We start from the raw sequence: 21,584 nt of genomic DNA, 5'->3' as shown, positions 1-21,584 counted from the left end.
ATCAAATTTGCTGAGGTATGAACCAGGTGCCTACATCACCAAAGAGTCAGAATGTAATTTACATGAAGAAATGCTGAAATATAGTCCTTTAAACATACCTTTAGTTTAGGCGGAAATTGTACTTTTGTAGTGAGGACTCCTCTACTTTCCCTCATTTAGAAGAAAAACATACATTTATGTCAAATAAGCTGTTACTGCATAGCCTAAGATGCTATTAAACAATAACCAGTGGTTGTATGGAGAGATCTAGTACAGTTTTATTGCAAATGAGACTTCTTTAGACATACCCCTAATCACAGTATTCCATTTGTGTAATGCTTCTCTGTATTGAGGCCTGCAATTCTCCACACTATGAAACATGAAACTATGAAACACACACAGGAATCATGTGTGAGTGTGATTGAATATGGTGCTGTACTTTGCTCACATACATAATTGCCTCAACATTGCCTGAAATGTTGCCCCAAAATCACAATAATAGATATTCAGGGAGGGTTAAACAATGCCAACTGAGAAGGAATTTGACTTTTAATTTGATTTGGACTTTTATTTGGTATATATAAAGTACAAAAAGTAAAGTGTTATTCCAATACTTTTTGTAGTATTAGGTGTAAAAGTTTACCAAAGTTTGTCAACAAGCATAGGACTACAGAGTGATGTAGCAGAGCATCAAACTGGTCATGTAAGATGGCGTCGAAAGTGGGCGGAGTTAACGGTGACTCGTCACTGTGCCCGATCCCTAAAGCTTAAATGGCTTTTAAAAAAGCCATTTAGCCAGGGAAGTATCTGTGTCATTTTTAGATTTCTTTGGCTATTCAAAAATAGCAGATATACAAGCTCATAGCGCAGCATCGAGTGCCGCGCTATGAGCTTGTATATCTGCTATTTATAGTTTTTTATATGAAAATTTGTGCAAATCTTTAAATATATATATATATATTTTTAATATATATATATATATATATTTTTTTTAAAATATTATATATTCAAAGATTTGCACTCATTTTCACGATTTTTCAAAAAATAGCAGATCTACAAGCTCATAGCGCGGCACTCGGTGCCGCGCTATGAGCTAGTATATCTGCTATTTTTGAATAGCCAAAGAAATCTAAAATGACAGAGATACTTTCCCGGATTGAATGTGGTTAAGCTATAACTAGGCTAAGTTTGAACTTAGTGTGAGGTGGTGCAACTGGCCCCTGTTTGCTTATTTCTCTCATAAAATCTGGCAACACTACGCGCTGTGATGACGTCAGCAGCCAGCAGTCCTACGTTAACACTTCCAGCATCAGATAGTTCAACATCCCCGATTCCCCGTTAAGAGGAGAACAACAACAACAACAACAACAACAACAACAACAAAACAACTATTTAAACAAAGTGCTTCATAAGTTAACTTCACTGACCGCAGTCAGTCTGCTCGTCACCTTCTGTTTAACGGTGAGTCTCTGCTGTTGTTAAGCTAGCCAGCTAGCGTTAGCCTCCAACCAAACACTGTTATTCATCTAGCCTGTTGGCTATTGTTAGCTTGTTAGCATCGGCTGCTAAAACACAGTCTCACCATTCCGTTATGTTGTGTATTGATGCTACTAACTAGCTAACTAACAGTGGTGGAAGAAGTACTCACATATGTTACTTAAGTAAAAGTATCAATACCATAAAAAATACTCTGTTACAAGTAAGAAAGACCTGTGTTCAAAATGTTGCTTGAGTAAAAGTACAAAAGTATTGGCATCAAAATATACTAAGTATCAACAGTAAAAGTATTAAAATGTGTGAATATAGCAGATCAGTAGATCTGCTATTTCAAATAGCCTAGGTATAAAATAGGGCTAACGTGGTTAATGTATGTTTTATAATGTAATAATGTATATCTGCAAAGTAACTAAAGTTTTCAAATAATTGTAGTGAAGTATACATACAATATTTGCCTCTGAGATGTAGTGGAGTAGAAGTAAAAATACTGAACATTGAAAATACTCCAGTGAAGTAAAAAAATAACCTCAATTTTACTCAAGTACAGTATTTGAGTAAATATACTTAGTTACTTTACACCACTGCTAACTGCTAAGTAACAGTTATTGACACAACACCAATCCACGTCCATCGATCGGTAATATATGGTGATTGTTATTAATAATAACAATACTAACTTATTACATGTTAATGTGAGGGTGTAACTGTTAAAGCTAAAAAAAAAAGCTTTTGTCTTTTTTTTAATTTTAGCTAAACTAACTGATTGAAGTTGAAGTTCATAGTTAAAATGTAAAACAACAGTCTGTGGAGTCAAATGATGTTATGTGAACATATCATCATAGATGTATTTTATATATTTTGTCATTTGCATAACTATGTATCTATAGATCATAGATACCTATTAATTTATGATGTCATAGGTACAAAGGTAAAAGTCAGACTCGATAAAATGCATCTATGATAGTCTTGATCCAAGGTTAATGTGAACATCTAAACTGATGTCATATCAATAATAACGGAAATAGGGATTTTCTTTGATATTTAGGGGGTCCTTGACATTAAAACGTTTGAGAACAGCTGACTTAAATGATATGTGGGAGTTAGTTATGTTAAAGGGATAGTTCACCTAAAAACCTACATTTTTTCCTATCAATTAGTCACCCCATGCAGAATTGCATTCATGGATATTGTTTAGTTTTTGTCGCATTCCTAATCCAATATAATTTGATGACCAGCGGACCGGTAGACAGCGGTTCCGGTATGAGACACAAAGGAAACTCTGTGTCTTCTACCTGAACCGCTGCCAGTCATCAAATTATTGCCTCAGGAATGCGACAAAAACAAAACAATATCCATCCACAATTCAAATCTCCATGGGGTGATAGGAAAAAAAAGTCATTTTGGGGGTGAACTATCCCTTTTATATTGTAGGATAACGAACAGTACTTGAGTACATGTACTTACTTAAAGGTAGGGTAAGTGATATTTTTGGGTTAAAACAAAAAGTATTTTGTTAAAAGGTTAAAGCACTATATTCTGATAGTAATCATTGCTATAGAGTGTTTGTTCAGTAACAGGAGTCTCCCCGTCTCTCCAGCTCTTTAATAAACAGAAAATACATTTTCCGGTAGGTGTCAAAATCTCAGCCAATCAGGAGAAAGTACCCATTTTTAAGCTTCATTTTTATAGTGTTCCAGTTCCAATTTTGCCTGCTCATTTCTTAGTGTCATCACTTCCAATTTCACTTGTTTAATCTATATCCTGATTGAGTTCTCTATCTTGATTGGATAAAATTGGAAATGAAACTGAAACTGAAAGGAAAATGCATTTTCTGTTTTATAAAGAGCTGGAGAGACAAGGAGACTCCTTTTACTGAACAAACACTCTATAGCAATGAGTACTATCAGAATATAGAGCTATTTAATACTTATTTTAACCAAAGAAAATCACTTACCCTACCTTTAACACCACTGTGTGTGTGAGAGTGAGTGAGACAGAGAGAGAGAGAGATTAGAGATATAGGAGAAACAAAAGGATTAGAGTGTTGTAACTCTTGTTTCAAATCTTTTTTATTGTGAAGCACAGGGTTATATTATACATTTGTTCATACATATGGATTGCTTCCTTTTTTTTTTTAAAACAAAAACCAACAGACATACACACAAAACGGAGTAACATGAAAGAGTGTTGTAACTCTTAACCGTGACCGTGTCTCTCTCTCCTCCAGGTTCAATCACTGCAACCGTAATGCTGACCCTTGACCTGTGACCTCTGCCAGCGTCGTGTCGGTCCAGTCCGTTCAAACCGCATCATGTTGTAAAACATAAAAATAAGAATGGCTCCCGTGACAATATTCTGCCTTGACTGAAGAAGCGAGAGCAAACACTGAGAGTTAGTGTCAACCTGCCAGTCAGTAAAGTGTTCAGTCTTATCATTTTAGTCAGTGAATCGTTTCAGTCTATCACTTTAGTTGTCGGTGTAGTCAGTAAAAGGGTAGTGCTGAGTGTTTCAGGGTGGCTGGTCCATTCACCAGGTGGCGCTACAGGATCATGGAGGGGGACTGTAGGATTCCTGTGGCGTGCTTCAGACCCCGCGTTCTGGCTCTACACGCGCTGTTCTGGGGGCTTGTCTCTCTCAGGTGGGTCCCAGACGTCATCGACAGCCATTTGTTTTTAACCCACTTAAGACCTGAGGCCGATAAAAAAAAAACACCCTCTGAATCCTATAACCTAAGTTTTCTGAAAAACTTAAATTTTTGATTCAAATTGTATATATATATTTTTAATCATGTTGCTATATATATCGTCGTTGTCGGGTGGAAACCTTGTACGCCCAAAACTGTTCCTTTTTAATTATTTTAAAAACAATTTAAAGTAGTGAAAATAGCCGATCTACAAGCGCAAGCTGTGTGCTTGTAGATTGGATATTTTCACTACTTTAGTGCAACACTCTTGTATGATGAAAATTTCATTTATGAAAAAACATACACATTTGAAACTTCGAGATACAAGGTTTCTGCCTGACAGTGACGATATATAGTAACAACTAAAATGACACGGATGCTTTCCCGGATTGAAAGGTATGACAACGTATAGGCTTTCCAGGTCTAAATGGGTTAACCCATTTAGACCTGAGGCTGATTCTACAAATGTCTTCTAAATCCTAACAGTTTTCTGAAAAACGTATGTCGTATGTTGCAATCAAAGGACCCCCAAAATGATATGTATTTGGCCATGGACCCCTATCTCAAAATATTGTGTTCCAAGGACCCCAGAAGCAAAGATCTAAGTTAAAAATGTTCGCTTTTAAAAAATTATATAAGATTTGCAAAAATATTTCACGATTTGACGCGCTCTGAGCTTGTATATCTGCTATTTTTGAAAAAGTGTTAAAGTGTTCTATATTCTGATAGTAATCATTGCTATAGAGTGTTTGTTCAGTAACGGGAGTCTTCATGTCTCTCCAGCTCTTTATTAAACAGAAAATGCATTTTCAGGTCGGGATACCAATTGTATCCAATCAGGATAGAGAACTCAGTCAGGATATAGATTAAACAAGTGGAAGTGATGACACAAATAAATGAGCATGCACAATTGAAACTGGAGCACTATGAAGCTGATAAATACATACTCTCTCCTGATTGGCTGAAAATGTTTCGCCTACCTGAAAATGTGTTTTCTGTTTATTAAAGAGCTGGAGAGACAGGGAGACTCCTATTACTGAACAAATTAACAATTACTGAGCGTGTACAAATGGAACCAAATGGACCTTTTTAGGATCCATTTGGACCCTTGGTGGTCCCCTGACCTCACGCTGAGAAACATTGCGCTACACACAGGATGTGATGTCGTCATGTCACAGTTACTACGAATTGATTATTAGTTATTACACCGCATTGTGGAAAACTATCTCAACCTTTGCACTGGATTAAAACGGGCAAATACAGTAGTTGATGAAATCACAAATAGTAACCGTTTTGTTGTATGAAGTAGAGCTCTCCACGGGCCATAGGCCTGGCCTGGCCTGGCCCGTGGTGTCGGAACCTGGCTCAGGCCCCAACCCGAAAAGGCTCTGCAATTTATTGTCCAGAGCATTACCCGAGACCCAACCCCAGGTTCGTCATAACGTGTGCGCATTGGCTACAAGTGGGCGTGCCTTCAGATCAGGAAGCAGGCCGCGCTTTACCCAATCAAATGTAGTGGGCGGGATTCACATGTCCGTCGATCTTTCCCCCTCGAAACAAACCCAAACTAATTTAACAATAGCGTCCGCGGAGCAGACAAAACCACGGAAAGATATTCACATTTTAACTTACTCTTTCATCATAGAAACAAGTGGGCTTATAACCAAAACGATCCATGTTCTCTGGGCAGTGTTGTAGTGCTAATTTTGGAAGTGGGGGGGGGAGCGCACCTCTGTCCCTGCGCGCGCGTGCATGCGGGACCGCGCGCGCGCGCGCTTTTTTGCGGTTAATTCCGCGGATTTGGGGACTTTATATTGTTTTTTTTGTTACTTTATTTCGGGTTTAGGGTTAGGGTTAGGGTTAGATTAGGGTTATGTTATTTAATTCATTTTTTTTTGCGGTTAATTTCGTGGATTTGGGTACTTTATTTTCGTTTTTTTGTTACTTACTCACCTTCTGCAAAGATTGTCTTGGTCTCTTGAGTCTGACTCTTGCCAAGTCAGCTTATTTGTCCTGTGGACCACCCCACAGGGTTTTCTAAATCTCACCTGCACAACCCAATATCATGCTGTTTTTACAAATTTGTTGCTTTTAAATGTGCAAATGATTATTTATTTTTTATCATAAAAAAAAAGAAAATCGTTTATTTTTTTATTTTTTGGCAGTTAGAGAAGTGAGGGAGCGCCGTCCCCCCGCGTCCCCCCTCCACTACACCCCTGTCTCTGGGAGAAGTGGTGTTAGTGTTCCGTGTAGAAATATTGTTAGTGGGAATGAATATATAGTGGCACCCACCGGAAGTGAAAGCTGAAGGCAGACCTAAACCCCGGTTTCCTTTGCGCACGTGTGCTACGTCGACTTCCTCCCAGAGCCAACAGACATAGAACAAACAGCAGAGGTCGCTGTTTTTCATTTTCAGTTGGATCTGGGTTCCCAGATTGTGCAAGCACAGACAGAACACACATATTGCATTACACGACTAAGAGGTAAACTTGTTGTACTTGTATTAACCCATTTAGACCTGGAAAGCCTATACGTTGTTCTACCTTTCAATCCGATAAAGAATCTGTGTCATTTTAGTTTTTGCTATAGATTTCTTTCAGAAAAGTTAAGGTTTTAGAAGACAATTTAAATAGAATCGGCCTCAGGTCTCCATAACTTCAAGTGACACCAAGTAAAATGCTCACATAATTTAACTCATTGCCTGCCAATAACGCATATATGCGTTTTTTAGAATCCATCACTTGCCTGCCAATAACGCATATATGCGTTTTTTTTATTTGACCCAAAGACCAAGGAGATATGATTTTTCGAAGATCTAGACTCCTATCCACTTCCTTGTTAACTTAAAACTTAAACATTCTGTATCTCGGCTCCTGAGTACTTTTTGTTTTTCAATGAAAAATCTCTGGCAGCCAACAGCTAAAAATCTGAAATAACTCTGGCAGCTGGTGAGTTAATAGGCTACCGTGTTCTGACCGACTGGCCATTACACAGACACAAAAGCAGCAGAATGGCATGCATAAACGCAAAGCCAAGTTATGTGATGCAGCAGCAAATAAGTGAATAGAGATTTACGCGTGACCGATCTTTGATGTGAACTGTGAAGAACAATGTCTTAAACGTCATATCCTCACAGCGTACTTTGGGGCCCCTCACAATTTGAGGCCTGGTTGGGGTCCCTTTGGGCGAACGGGCCCGGAGCAGACCTTTAGTGTGAAGATGTGAAACAGCCTGTTGTTGATCTCATTGATTTAAAGTTCTCAGTCGCCACGACTGATGTCAGTCAATTGGATTCTATAGAAGCCTGCATGTCTTCTATCGATCGGCTATTTTTTAGATTATTTAAGATTATTTTTAAGATCAGAGTCAAACTGGCAATCTGTTCAGAAGCATCTTCCACTAAAACACTAATGGTCTCATATATTTCATAAAAGCAAAGGTTAAAGCCTCAATCTGTGATTTCTACAACTGGTTGGCAGTGTGTAGAACAACAGGAAAATATGTTACTAAAACATCATTTTACACATAGTGTTACTTGTTTAGGAAACGGCACTAGTGTGTGGGGGGGTGAGATTTAATCTGTGCTTTAATCCACCTGTTGATCTGATTTTCCAGGGTGTTTGGAGCAGCCCTGCTCAGCGAGGCACCAGGTACGACTCTTAATAATATCATATAATACTAACTCATTGGTACAACTAGTAATATATAGGGCTGTCACCATTACAACAGTTGACGATTCATTGTCATACAAATAATTGCGATTAGCGATTGAATTGTGTTCATTGCATTACATATTGGACCGTTTTTTATTTCTGTTTGGCCTTTTAAGCTATGTAATAAAGACATCGCAGGGCAGATATGACAAATAACTTCAATACAACAAAATTACTGACATATTTAATAATTTTATACTTTTTCTTTTTAATAGCTGAAATAGCTGATCTACAAGCTTACGACGCGTTGTAAGCTTGTAGATCAGCTATTTCTGCTATTTTTAAAAAATGTAACATGGAAATGTTTATGACGATTATATGCAAAATAATTGCGATTATATGCAAAATAATTGCGATTAGGCACTTCTGTTATAATTGTGACAGGCCTATATATAACTAATGCTAACTCACTGGAAACCACTAATAATATAAAACTTTCTTGCCTTTACAGTACAGAAGTACACATCTGTTTCTAATCACAAAGACATTGTGTCTTTTCAACCATTGTGTCTTTTCAACCATTGGTTCTTCATAACATAAAGTAGCATTACGGCTAATTAGGAATATATAATGTCCTAGCTAGTGTAAGAATCCTAATTATGTTATTGTAACAGTATGTACATTATGGGTAATGACTGGTCTAATAATGTGATTTCCATGCATGGTGTTGTGTCCAGCAGCTAGTAAGTCTGCCGCTGCCCCCTGCTGGATGCTGGAGGAGTTTGTGGTGACAGCAGAGTGCTCCCAGTGCACCGCCTTCATGACTGTGAGTCTCTTTACTGTGTGACAGTAGATTCATTAATAGGCTCTATGCACAGCAGCCATATTGGGAATGAATTGTGGGCCCCTTCCTTACTTCCTTCACAGGTGTTACCAATAATACTAATTAAGGCCCTGTTCCATTTAGTGTGGCACAGTGGTTGTCTTATTTTCAAGGACCCCCATAACTCTGAGAGTGTACAAATGGACCAAATGGACCCTCACGGGTCCATTTGGTTCCATTTGTACACTCAGAGTTACACACCCACCACAAGGGGCCATTTGGGAACCAAAATGGAGCATAACATGCACAATATCAACACCCTGGCCAGAATGGAACAGAGCCTTCATTAGAATCATTGGTAACACCTGTGAAGGAAGTAAGAAGAGGCTCAATTTCTTTCCAATATGGCTGCTGTGCATAGAGCCTATTAAGTATATCTCTGCTGAAACCAGCTATGTCCAAAATATTTACTTTTCAGGATATGAACAAAAAACATGTCTTTAGAACAACACTATACTGCCTCATCAAAGTTGGTATGGTGACTTTGAATACTTGAATGTGCCCAAATACAGCTCAAGTGAAGTTGGGAGGTTTTTGACCACTAAGGGTTTTTTTTCCGTCTGACTTCGTCATTCTAATCAATGATGGAAAAAAACATCTCCAAAGTTGGCGTTAGGTGGTTTGACCGACAGTTTGAGGATCCAATGGAGTTAGGAGGTTTGTTAGTCAGAAGCGCTTTTTTAATACTTTTCATTGGTTCAATATTTGTAAGGCCTACACACAGACATAAAGGGTGGTCAATAGCACTGTATTATTTATTAAGTTGAAAAATTTAGTTGGCTGGTCAAGGACCCCCAAATTAATATGTGTTACGTCGCAGACCCCCATCTAAAAATATATTGTGCCAGAGGTCCCCATTTAAGATTTATGTTTGTTAAAATATTTCAATAAATGTTCACATCTTTTGAAGATTTAAAAAAATAAATAGTAGATGCACCACAGTGTATACGTGGTTAAACTGATTTTAATACTATATTAACTAATTTAGCTGGGGGCCCCCTGTAAACCTTCAAGGACCCCACTTGAGAACCACTTGTCTATGTGACAGTGTCTTAGCTCTATCTATCATTGATGGGAAACCTAAAAAGCTCATTGTGTGTGTGTGTGTGTGTGTGTGTGTGTGTGTGTGTGTGTGCGCGTAGAAGTCGTGGTCAGCTTGTGGACTGACAGGCTATGTGGAGAAAGTCAACTGCACCAAGTCCAACAAAGATGACTTTAAGAGGTTAGTCTGTCTGTCTGTCTGTCTGTCTGTCCTAGCTCTGGTCCATAGCCTTAGAAGGAGTTCTCCTTAAAGGGAAAGACCTCGTTGGTAGAGGTTTGGGTTGTGTAGTTACCTTTCCATGATGTAACTCCAAAGGTGGACAAGAAATCCAAAATAATTGCACCATTGATTAGAAATTGATAATTCAAAGTATGCTCCTCATTGACTTACATTGTATGATAAAACAGCTCTCAACGTCACTCTTTTAGCATGTAAACGAACACAAACAAACAGACAATATAGAACATCACCAAACCCAGTACTGTTTTTTTATACAAAATTAGACTTCCTGCTGATTTTACTATTTGAAGATCCAGATCCGTGGATCCAGTCACACAAAAAGAGTGACTTTGAGAGCTGTTTTATCGTACAATGTAAGTCAATGAGGAAGTATATTTAGAATGATCAATTTCTAATCAATGGAGCAATTCTTTTTTTATTCCTTGTCCACCTTAGTAACATCATGGCAAGGCACTCGGTGCCGCGCTATGAGCTTGTATATCTGCTATTTTTGAATAGCCAAAGAAATCTAAAAATGACACACAGATGCGTTCCCGGTCTTAACTCTCTCAGTGCCAATGACATTTTTTTTTTATTGCGAACCATGCCAACTTTTTTCTTTTTTTTTTTCAAAGTAAAAAAAAAGTGCTTAGGAAGCGAGATACAGCCCTTTTCAGTTATAGGTTAAACAAAGAGTGGATGGAGCTGCAAATCTTCAGATAATGATATCTTGGGTTCTGAACACTTTTTTTTTTTTAACTCGGGATTTCTCGTTCTGGCACTGAGGGTATAACCCTAAAACTCGGGATAACTCGGGGTCTGGCACTGAGAGAGTTAATGGGTTAAGTAAGTACAGGCTTCAAAATGGGTCTGTAGAAACGGTCATGTCCCCTTAGGCCTCTTTTTCTTCTTTTTCTAAGTCTATGGTCCTACAGAGACAAACAGTATCAGTCTGTCGGTCAATAGTGTAATATTATTATTTAGTAGTATTTATGGTTTACAATTGTTGAATGTGAAATCTCGCATGCAAAAATTGCAATAAAATGTATTCTCTCGCTCTCTCTCTAGCTGTCGTTCTACCGTGATGGAGGAGCATCTGTTCTGGAAGTTCGAGGCGGTCATGTTGTCTCTGACGGTCGTCTTCGCCCTGGTGGTGGTCGCCCGTCAACGCTCCCTGGACCGGCTGGCGTCGGAGAAGGTCCGACGGCAGATCGAATCCATCTAAGGACCTCCTCGGATGTCCCTTTCTTTAGGACCCAGGTGGAAAGTCTTAACACTCCAGTATCAAGACCGTGGACCCGAGAGGGGCTGGGAATCACATCTTAAGACTGGACAGAGACCAGACCCAGTGATTCTCAAGCTTATTTTTTTTCTTTTTCATTTCAACGACCCCCCCGGTTCGATATGCATTAGACCACGGACCCCCCATTTGATCTCTCGGGGACCCCAGTCAAAACTGTAAAATCCTCAGTGTTAATTTAACAAATGGACCCTTGGTTGGTTCATTTGGTTCTATTTGTACGCTCTCGGCGTTACGGACCTGTAAGGTCCATTTGGAAACCGAGACCTAGGTAAAGGTCTGGACTAGACTTTGGCTCGTACTGGGATTGTACTGCTCCAAAACTGGTATCTGGAACGGGATCTTAGACCGGACGGGACTGGACCGCAGTGGGACTGCATGGCTAGCTGTTAGCATCACACCGCCGACACTGCAAGTGGACTTTATAAATCCATGTTTTATCATCTTCCGTTTTTGACGACGGTTTTGAAAAGCCGTCTTTTTTTCCCCCCAGAGTTGACAAAAATGAACCCAAAATGTAATTTTCACCACTTGTTGTCACGGAAAGAGAGACTGTGAGCGTTGGAACGTGATGGATAAATGTGATTCCTGTTGGTCAAAACGTCAACATTATTTATTCAACTGACATTTTATGATGTTATTGAATTAGAGTGTGTGTGTGTGTGTGTGTGTGTGTGTGTGTGTTTGCGCGCAAACATGAACCCTGGCATCCTTGTCCTGGGCATGCCATAATAGGTGAACGTTCAGCCAAAATAGGCAAACATTCGGGAGGAAATAGCCCATCTACAAGCGCACAATGTCTAGTTGTGAGCTTGTTGATCAGCTATTTTCGCCATTCGATGTACAACAGAATATATAGGTTTTTTTAAGTGGTTAAAATGGTGTAATTTAGAGTTCCAGATCCAACATGAATACCCTCAGGGTTCCTTGGGGGGGGGGGGGGGGGGTCCAAATGGACCCCCACAGGTCTGTAACTCTGAGAGTGTGCAAATGGAACTAAACAGACCTGTGCACTCTCAGAGTTATGGCGGTACCTGAAATAAAAACAAGATTGAGAAATGTAGTAATAACTTATATAGCGCCTTTCAAGGGACCCAAGGATGCTTTACATCAACAAGTAAATAAACAAACTAGCTGCCCAACAGCCTGTGTGAAGTGTCTCTTCAGTGCGGACTTAGTCTCACGTGGCCAGACAACTATTCCACAACCTCCGAATGCTACATAGAGTCTGGAGCTACACATCCCGAAGGCCGAGAGCGGAAGCCGTCATCAATTTCCGTTTCGCAAAAATATATTATAAACATATCTTTAACCCATCTCTGTCATTTTAGATTTCTTTGGCTATTCAAAAATAGCAGGTATACAAGCTCATAGCGCGACACCGAGTGAGCTTGTAGAGCTGCTATTTTTGAAAGATATATAGAATATATTTTTAAAGCGAACATTTGTAAAGTATTTTGTTCCAGGGACCCCCCCCCCAGAAGCTAAGATTTGAGCAAAGAATGTTCGCTTTAAAATATCTATATATTTTCAAAGATTTGCACAAACTTTACATGACAAAAAAAAAAAAGCAGATCTACAAGCTCATAACGCGGCACTCGGTGCCGCGCTATGCGCTTGTATATCTGCTATTTTTTAATAGTTCCAGAGGGTAAGGGGCTTCCTGCACTGAGAACCACTGCGTTAAACCAGTGGTTCTCAAACCTGTCAAGGACCCCCAAATTGATATGTATGTGGCCGCGGACCCCCCACCTGAACATATGTTGTGCCAGGGACCCCCAGAAGCAAAGATTTGTGCTCAAATTGTTCTTCTTAAAAAAAAAAGATTTCAAGATTTGCACGCATTTTAAAGATTTTTCTAAAAATCTAAAAAAGATTGCAGATCTACAAGCTCATAGCACGGCACTCAGTGCCACGCTACGGGCTTGTATATCTAATTTTGAATAGCCAAAGTATAAAATATGGATAAGTGGTTAAAATGATTGTGACAATTTGCTAACTAATTTTGCTGGGGATCCCCTGGTAACCCCCCCCCCCCATGGTCCAGATGGTGTAATTTGTACACAGTTACAGACCTGTAAGTAACCCTGGACCTCACTTTGAGAACCACTACAATAATATGTATGCAATACTGTATGAGTGATTTGAATTTGTGTTTATAAAAAAATATTATAATGATGGCCAAAATTATATTATATTATATATATTTTAAAATATATATAGGAGTCGTTAAAGGGAACGTTAAGGAACGGGACCGTTCAGAGGGAATCGCTAAGGAACCGGAATCGTAACAATCCTAAAGGATCCCAACACTAGTCAATGACTTAAGACTGTTTTCTTTTTCAGGGCTGATAGTCATTATCAAGAATCATCCGACAGACCATATTTCTGAACTATTCTTTAATAGTTTAGCAGTAAATGTAAACATGTCAGTGTTACAATTTCAAAACAATACTGCATTTAAATCAACATGTAATAAAACGACTTGTTGAATGACATTAAAGTGCATGGAGTTGACAGCAGGATTAAATTGAATAAAACAAAAATAACACTGTTAACACTTTGAACACTATTTCAGTCACATTACAAGCATGTAGAGTAAAAACGGACTCAAATCGCTGCTCAGCAAAACTTAGATTCACATGCCCCCACAGAGTAATATTGTTGCTAAATTAAATTAATGTATTTAAAAAAAGAATTACATGTTTGGCTCAGGACTGACCAACGTTAGGAACCTTTCAATTAGCACTGATATTTGTTGATAAAAACAAATGTTTTTAGTTGAAAGATTAAAGCTTTATGTTGTGATAGTAATCATTGCTATAGAGTGTTTGTTCAGTTACAGGGGTCTCCCCTCTCTCCAGCTCTAATGGTGAACAGAAAATACATTTTCAGGCGGGTTACACATGTCATCCAATGAGGAGAGAACTCCCCATAAAAAGAAATCAGCTTGTGTTCCATCTGTTCATTTGTTTTGGTGAGCAGTCATTTGCAATTCCACTTGTTTACCTTGTATACTGTACAGTGGTGGAAAAAGTACTCAAATGTTTTACTAAAGTAAAAGTATCAATACTGCAATGTAGAAGTACTCTGTTACAAGTAAAAGTCTGGAATTAAAAAAATACTTGAGCAAAATTACTGGTATCAAAATGTACTTAAAGTACCAAAAGTAAAAGTAGCCTACTAAAATGTTTGAAAATAGCTGATCTACAAGCTCGCGATGCGACGCGTTGTGAGCTTGTAGATCGTCTATTTTCAAATAGCCTAGGTATAAAATAGGGCTGAAGTGATTAATGTATGTTTTATAATGTAATAATTTATATCTGCAAAGTAACTAAAGTTTTCAAATAATTGTAGTGGAGTAAAAGTACAATATTTGCCTCTGAGATGTAGTGGAGTAGAGGTAAAATTATAGACAATTGGAAAATACTCTAGTAAAGTAAAAAAAAATACCTCAAAATTGTACTTAAGTACAGTACTTGAATACATGTACTTAGTTACTTTACACCACTGATACTGTATGAGTTCTCTCTCCTGATCGATGGTATAGTTGGTTACCAGCACTCAGTTAAATGTTGCATCCTGAGGTCAGAGGCTCTTCAGGAAGAAATGGGAGCATTTGGACCCCTTGGGACAGCGGCACAGATGTCCCGGTTTGATCCCCAGCGATGCGGAGCAGTACTTGATGACATTACACTGAAACACACATACATTTGTATCACTATACTTGTGATAACATCAACATTTTAGGTCAATGCAATTTCTTGGGCTCTTTTAACCAGAAGCCTAAAGCCGAAAAATAAGTTGCGTGCTGGTGTCGTGTTAGTGCACTGTTTCTCAACGTCGAGTTCGGGGACCCCCAGGGGTCCAAATGGACCCTTTCTGGTCTGTAACTCAAGAGTGTACGAATGGAACCAAATGTTTTGGTATGCTTTTCCCTGAGGATATTACAGCATAGATGGGGTCTCAGAGATGAAAATGTTCAATTGGGGGTCTGTGGCCTCATATGGGGCTAGGGGGTCCTCGAAAAAAGGTTGGGAATCACTGTGTTAGTGTACCGAGAAATAGCCGATCTACAAGCTCGTATATCTGCTTAAGTATATAAATCAAGCATGACTATCTCTAATCTCTAAACCCAACCTCTAAATGTCTAATCCTAACCCCAACCCAAATATTTTCCTAATTCTAAACCCATCTCTAAAAGTATGTTTTAACCATAAAACAACCATTTATCTTGTGAGAACCAGGAAAATATTCCTCACAGCGTCTATTTCTTAAATTCTACTACACTTGTGGGGACATTTGTATAGCAAAACAAGCGCGCACACACACACACACACACACACACACACACACACACACACACACACACACACACACACACACACACACACACACACACACACACACACACACACACACACACAATGACATGAACATGTTGCAAAGTAGATGAAAGAAAAGATCATTTAATTATTATAATTTCAATCATATAAAATATATCCAATAGCCACTTTCAACCTGGCATACTTATTTGGTAAATATCACTATAGGTGACATTGACATAAAGAGAAGAGAAGACAAAATTTAAAATATAAAAACATTGAAAACTAAATAAAAATTGACATTTATATATCATGAGGTACAGTGCTCCACCTCCTTGATTGATAAATTGATTTAGGCTACTGATAATTTCTACGTCCTGGGGACAAACTTATTAGGATGTTACACCATTTGGACACTAGATGGCACCGCTGTCCTATTTTCTCACAATTTGGACCGTGAACTGGGACCACCTCAGTCTGGTAAGATTTGAGCCCCGAACACACACACACACACACACACACACACACACACACACACACACACACACACACACACACACACACACACACGTGGGGAAAGTACTCAAATTCTCAACTTAAAGGGATACTTCACTTTAGGGCCGGGGAAACATTTAAAAAATATATTAAAAATAAATGAAAAAAGTTATGGAAAATTCATGGCCCCCTCACGCATTAGAGTGTCCTACTAATGTGTGAGGGGGCCTTTATTTTTGCCATAACTTCTTTCATTTTTTTTTAATATATATTTTTAATGTTTATTTTATGTGAAAGTGAAGTATCCTTTTAAGTAAAAGTATCAATTCTGCAATATAGAAATACTCTGTTACAAGTAAAAGTCCAGAATAAAAAATTGACTTGATTAAAATTACAAAAGTCAAAATGTACCAAAAAAAGTACCAAAAGTAAAAGTACTAAAATGTTTGAAAATAGCAGATCTACAAGCTCACAACGTGTCGCAATGCGACGTGTTGTGAGCTTATATCGCCTATTTTCAAATAGCCTACGTATAAAATAAAGGGGTTAATGTATGTTTCATAATATCATGATTTATCTGAAAAGTAACTAAAGTTTAAAAATAATTGTAGTGGAGTTAAAGTACAATATTTGCCTCTGAGATGTAGTGGAGTAGAAGTAAAAGTATTGGAAATTGGAAATACTTAAGTAAAGTACAAATACCTCAAAATTGTACTCAAGTAAATGTACTTAGTTACTTTCCACCACTGCGCACACACACACACACACACACACACACACACACACACACACACACACGAACACATCACTGTTTATGTTACCAGCACAGTGATTCTGCGTCTGCGGAGTCTTCGACATACACCAGGAAGTCTGTTCAACTGGTGGTGTAACTGGTGGCTGACAGGACTGTGTGTGTGGTCGTCATGAACAACCTGACCAGACATCAAACAATCTATTTCATTTAAATACATTTGGAAAAAATGGATGGAATGTAATATTATATACATACAGTAAATACATAAGTGTTTCTAACTTTTTGGGCAAGTGTCCCTTATCCAATATCTAGGCCCCTTATGGTAGCCCCCCAGACCCAATTAAAATGTAAGATTTATTTGTATTGTGTATTGTGTAATTTAGAAAACATCTAATCGATTTCCAAATATCAGAATTTACATTAAACTGGACTGTTATGTGATTATTACACCATGAGACTGATATGATACTGACCATGTATCATGGTCAGTTTCATGTTTGTATCATGGTCAGTATTGTGTCAGTATCATGGTCAGTATCATGTCAGTATCATGTCAGTTTTGAGTCAGTATCATGTCAGTATTGTGTAAGTATCATGGTCAGTATCATGTCAGTATCATGGTCAATATCATGGTCAATATCATGGTCAGTATCATGGTCAATAGCAGATCAGTATCATGGTCAGTATCATGTCAGTATCATGGTCAATAGCAGATCAGTATCATGGTCAGTATCATGTCAGTATCATGTTAGTATCATGTTAGTATCATGTCAGTATCATGGTCAATATCTTGGTCAATATCTTGGTCAATATCATGTCAGTATCATGTCAGTATCATGGTCAATATCAGATCAGTATCATGTCAGTATTTCCACCTACAATGACATGCCCAAAATAGGAATGTTCAAGGGTAGTCATTTACATTACAATATCTTTGAAAATCATCAAACTGAAGTTATATTGCAATAATTGCACAAAACTGAAGTTATATTGCAGTAATTGCACAGTATATGTAGCCTACTGATGTGCCATTATCATATTCACTGCTAACAGTGCCAATAACCTTGGTATATTTTATGCACAAGTCTGACCTTTCCATTGGGTCTCTCTGGCAGACTGGCCTGAACAGCAAAGTCTTCTGATAATAGACACCACAGCAGCACAAATACCAACACAAGTCTCGCGATAAGATGTGCCATGTTCTCCGTTCGTTCTGCTGACGCTGTGTCTCAAAGTGTCGCGAGACTTAATGGTTCCATTTCCACTGTCTGGTCAAAAAACTCCCAACTGTTGGCAACACCAAAATCGGTGACCTATTAAAATCCGTTACTCACGCTTGTTGACATACAACGAAGATCTTTCTCAACACACAAACATGAGACTTTAAATGCAGTTATAGTTGTCCAGAGATGCATTTCAACATGTCAGTAGGACTTCATGCTGGATAGAGTCAACGTATGAAGTCAAACGTATAGGGTCGGAATCGATAGGTCACCAATCTCTGTGTAACACCGCCCACGGCCGCTGTCCGCGGTTCTGAAATGCGCGCAGGGCTCTTTCTTCAGTTTTTTAAATCAACTATTGTTTCTTGCAGCTTCCTTGAACGAGTTTTAATCTGACTCTTTATAAATGACTAAATGAAACTAACCCTTTCATCAGCGTTTTAGATCTGTCTGAATGATCAACAAAACAAACTAGATACAAATACCAACACAACAGCATTCCTCCTAATCCCCTCTGTCTGAAGAATTGAGCTATAAGAAGATCTAAAAGGATTTACCATCACGTGATTGAGGCTTGACGTAAGCCTGTCTGTAGTGTGGAGGAAAGTAACTAAGTACATTTACTCAAACACGCACTTGAGTAAATGAGTAAATAAGTACTATTTTGAGGTACATTTATTTTACTAGAGTGATTTTTTTGGTAATACTTTACTGTTGCACTTTTATTCTACTATAGGCAAATACTTGACTACAGTTATTTGAAAACTTGTATTATTTAAAAAATAAATCCCCCTCCTCCGAACACGGGCCAATTGTGTTTGTGTAAACGTTCGACAAAGCCGAATGGTGGATTCGAACCTCCAGACCCACCCGAGTGCCAGTATTGATGTAACTCTCAGAGTTACAGACCCTTGGGGGTCCCCGGACCAGAAATTCCATATTTGGGCATGTCTGACCCGGAATTCCATATTTGGGCATGTCTGACCTGGAATTCCATATTTGGGCATGTCTGACTCATCATGACCTCACTATGATGACAAAACTCTTCCTTCAAGAACCTCCGATTCCCAAAGTATCCTTCATCCTCGGGTCTTTAAGGCTAACCTACAAACACCATACATCCATATTTGGGCAACGGTTTGAGCTACGCCAGTGTTACGTCTTGCCCGAGGCAATAGGCGGAGTATAACTGATCTTCCCAGTTGACGCCCTGCCCTGTATTTGAACACTTTGCAAGACGTTTAGTCGTCCCTGAACAAGGAGATCTGTTCCATGGGGTTCTGGAACGCCGCGAAACGGACAGCCATCATTGGCGGCGGCACAATCGGCACGCTCTGCGGCCTATCGCATTTCTCAGCCTACAGGACCAGACGGGCACGGCTGGCTGACGTTGCAGCGGCAGCGGAGCTCGACGTCCCGTTCACGGACCAGCTCCCGACGCGTCAAGAGCAGCTCGCCAGGCTGAAAGACACCGATGTTTTTGACGTTCTGGTGGTGGGAGGCGGCGCCACCGGAGCGGGATGCGCCTTGGACGCCGTGACACGCAACCTCAAGACCGCGATGGTGGAGAGGAACGATTTCGCGTCGGGAACGAGCAGCCGCAGCACCAAGCTGATCCACGGAGGGGTGCGCTACCTGCAGAAAGCGCTCATGAAGCTGGACTACGAACAGTACATGATGGTGAAAGAGTCTCTCGTCGAGCGGGCCAACCTTCTGGAGAACGCCCCTCACCTCTCCACCATGCTGCCCATCATGCTGCCCGTTTACAAGTGGTGGCAGCTGCCGTACTATTGGGCGGGCATCAAGATGTACGACCTGGTGGCCGGCTCGCACTGCCTGAAGAGCAGCTACGTGCTCAGCAAGTCCAAAGCCCTGGAGGAGTTCCCCATGCTGAGGAAGAACGGGCTGGCGGGGGCCATCGTCTACTACGACGGGCAGCACAACGACGCCCGCATGAACCTGGCCATCGCTCTCTCGGCCGCCCGCCACGGAGCGGCCGTGGCCAACTACACCGAGGTGCTCCACCTGCTGAAGACCGCCGATCCGGAGACGGGCCGAGCGAGGGTGTGCGGCGCCCGCTGCAGGGACGTCCTCACGGGGGACGAGTTCGACGTGAGGGCTAGGTGTGTGATCAACGCCACCGGCCCGTTCACCGACTCCCTGAGGAAGATGGACGACCGGGAGCTGGACGACATCTGCCAGCCCAGCGCCGGCGTCCACATCGTCATCCCCGGGTACTACAGTCCCAACAAGATGGGTCTGCTGGACCCGGCCACCAGCGATGGCCGCGTCATCTTCTTCCTGCCGTGGCAGAGGATGACCATCGCCGGGACCACCGACTCGCCCACCGCCGTGACGGACCACCCGGTGCCTGCCGAGGATGACATCAACTTCATCCTGAGCGAGATCCGCAGCTACATCAGCCCCGACGTGGAGGTGCGCCGGGGGGACGTGATGGCGGCGTGGAGCGGCATCCGCCCCCTGGTCACCGACCCCAACTCCAAAGACACCCAGTCCATCTGCAGGAACCACGTGGTCGACGTCAGTGACAGCGGCCTGGTCACCATCGCCGGCGGGAAGTGGACCACGTACCGTGCCATGGCGGAGGAGACTCTGGACTCGGCCATCAAAGCCCACAGGCTCACGGCCGGTCCCGTCAGGACTCGAGGTCTGACGCTGGAGGGGGCCAAAGGCTGGTCCCCCACCCTCTACATACGCCTGGTCCAGGACTACGGCATGGAGGACGAGGTGGCTCAGCACCTGGCGTCCACGTACGGGGGGAAAGCCTTCGACGTGGCCAAGCTGGGCGAGGTGACGGGGAAGAGGTGGCCCGTCATCGGCCGGAGGCTGGTTCCGGAGTTCCCCTACATCGAGAGCGAGGTGCAGTATGCCGTCGCCAAGGAGTACGCCTGCACCGTCGTCGACGTCATCGCACGCCGGACGCGCCTGGGCTTCCTGAACGTGCAGGCGGCCTACGAGGCGCTGCCCCGCGTCGCGGAAATCATGGCGAAGCACCTGGGCTGGGGCGAGGAGCGGAAGGCGGCCGAGCTGGAGGCGGCGAAGACCTTCCTGTACCGAGAGATGGGCCACCACTGGCGCTCGGAGCAGCTGAAGAAGGCCGAGATCAGCCTGGACTACCAGGACATGGCGAGGTACAAGAACCGCTTCCAGAAGTTCGACAAAGACAACAAGGGCTTCATCACCACCGTGGACGTTCAGCGGGTGCTGCAGAGCGTCGACTTCCAGATAGACGAGGACACGCTGCACGACATCCTGAACGACGTGGACCTCACCAAGAACGGACAGGTCCAATACGACGAGTTCCTGCAGCTGATGAGCGCCGTGAAGAAGGGCAAGGTGTCCGACAGCCGCCTGGCCGCGCTCATGAAGAGGGCCGAGCAGAGCCTGGACCAGCGGGCGCCCGTGTCCGTGGACCGCAGCGGAGGCGGGGTCTAACCGCTGTTTGTTTGTTTGCGTCAGTGGTTCTCGAAGTGCGGTCCGGGGGGGACACTTTAAACACTTAGGCCCCAT

The 21,584-nt window shown here is 41.3% G+C and overlaps 2 protein-coding genes across 7 annotated transcripts; both read left to right on the top strand.

Moving 5' to 3' along the window:
• Positions 1-1,253: 1,253 nt before the first annotated feature.
• Positions 1,254-13,111, top strand: jtb (jumping translocation breakpoint). Of its 6 annotated transcripts, XR_013934076.1 has the most exons (7): positions 1,254-1,440; positions 3,704-4,114; positions 7,775-7,809; positions 8,550-8,638; positions 9,838-9,917; positions 11,025-12,222; positions 12,261-13,111. XR_013934076.1 is itself a non-coding variant. In XM_080442878.1 (6 exons), exons 2-6 carry the CDS (start codon positions 4,026-4,028, stop codon positions 11,179-11,181), a joined length of 444 nt encoding a protein of 147 aa, XP_080299004.1. In that variant the 5' UTR covers positions 1,254-1,440; positions 3,704-4,025; the 3' UTR covers positions 11,182-13,111. The 6 variants fall into 6 exon arrangements, 5 of the variants coding, with proteins under 5 accessions (XP_080299004.1, XP_080299002.1, XP_080299003.1 ...); XM_080442878.1 differs by having other exon boundaries at positions 8,553-8,638; positions 9,841-9,917; positions 11,025-13,111; XM_080442876.1 differs by having other exon boundaries at positions 8,553-8,638; positions 11,025-13,111.
• Positions 13,112-19,325: 6,214 nt separating this feature from the next.
• LOC308095731 (glycerol-3-phosphate dehydrogenase, mitochondrial-like) lies at positions 19,326-21,509 on the top strand (the record flags this gene model as incomplete). The annotated part of the gene is made up of 1 exon (XM_080442772.1): positions 19,326-21,509. One exon carries the CDS (start codon positions 19,326-19,328, stop codon positions 21,507-21,509), a length of 2,184 nt encoding a protein of 727 aa, XP_080298898.1.
• Positions 21,510-21,584: the final 75 nt, after the last annotated feature.

The sequence above is a fragment of the Gymnoscopelus braueri genome (genome assembly GCF_963280865.1).
Source record: "Gymnoscopelus braueri genome assembly, chromosome: 11".
Lineage (NCBI taxonomy): Eukaryota > Metazoa > Chordata > Actinopteri > Myctophiformes > Myctophidae > Gymnoscopelus > Gymnoscopelus braueri.
The sequence above is the reverse complement of the archived record's forward strand: the minus strand, read 5'-3'. Positions and strand labels throughout refer to the sequence as shown.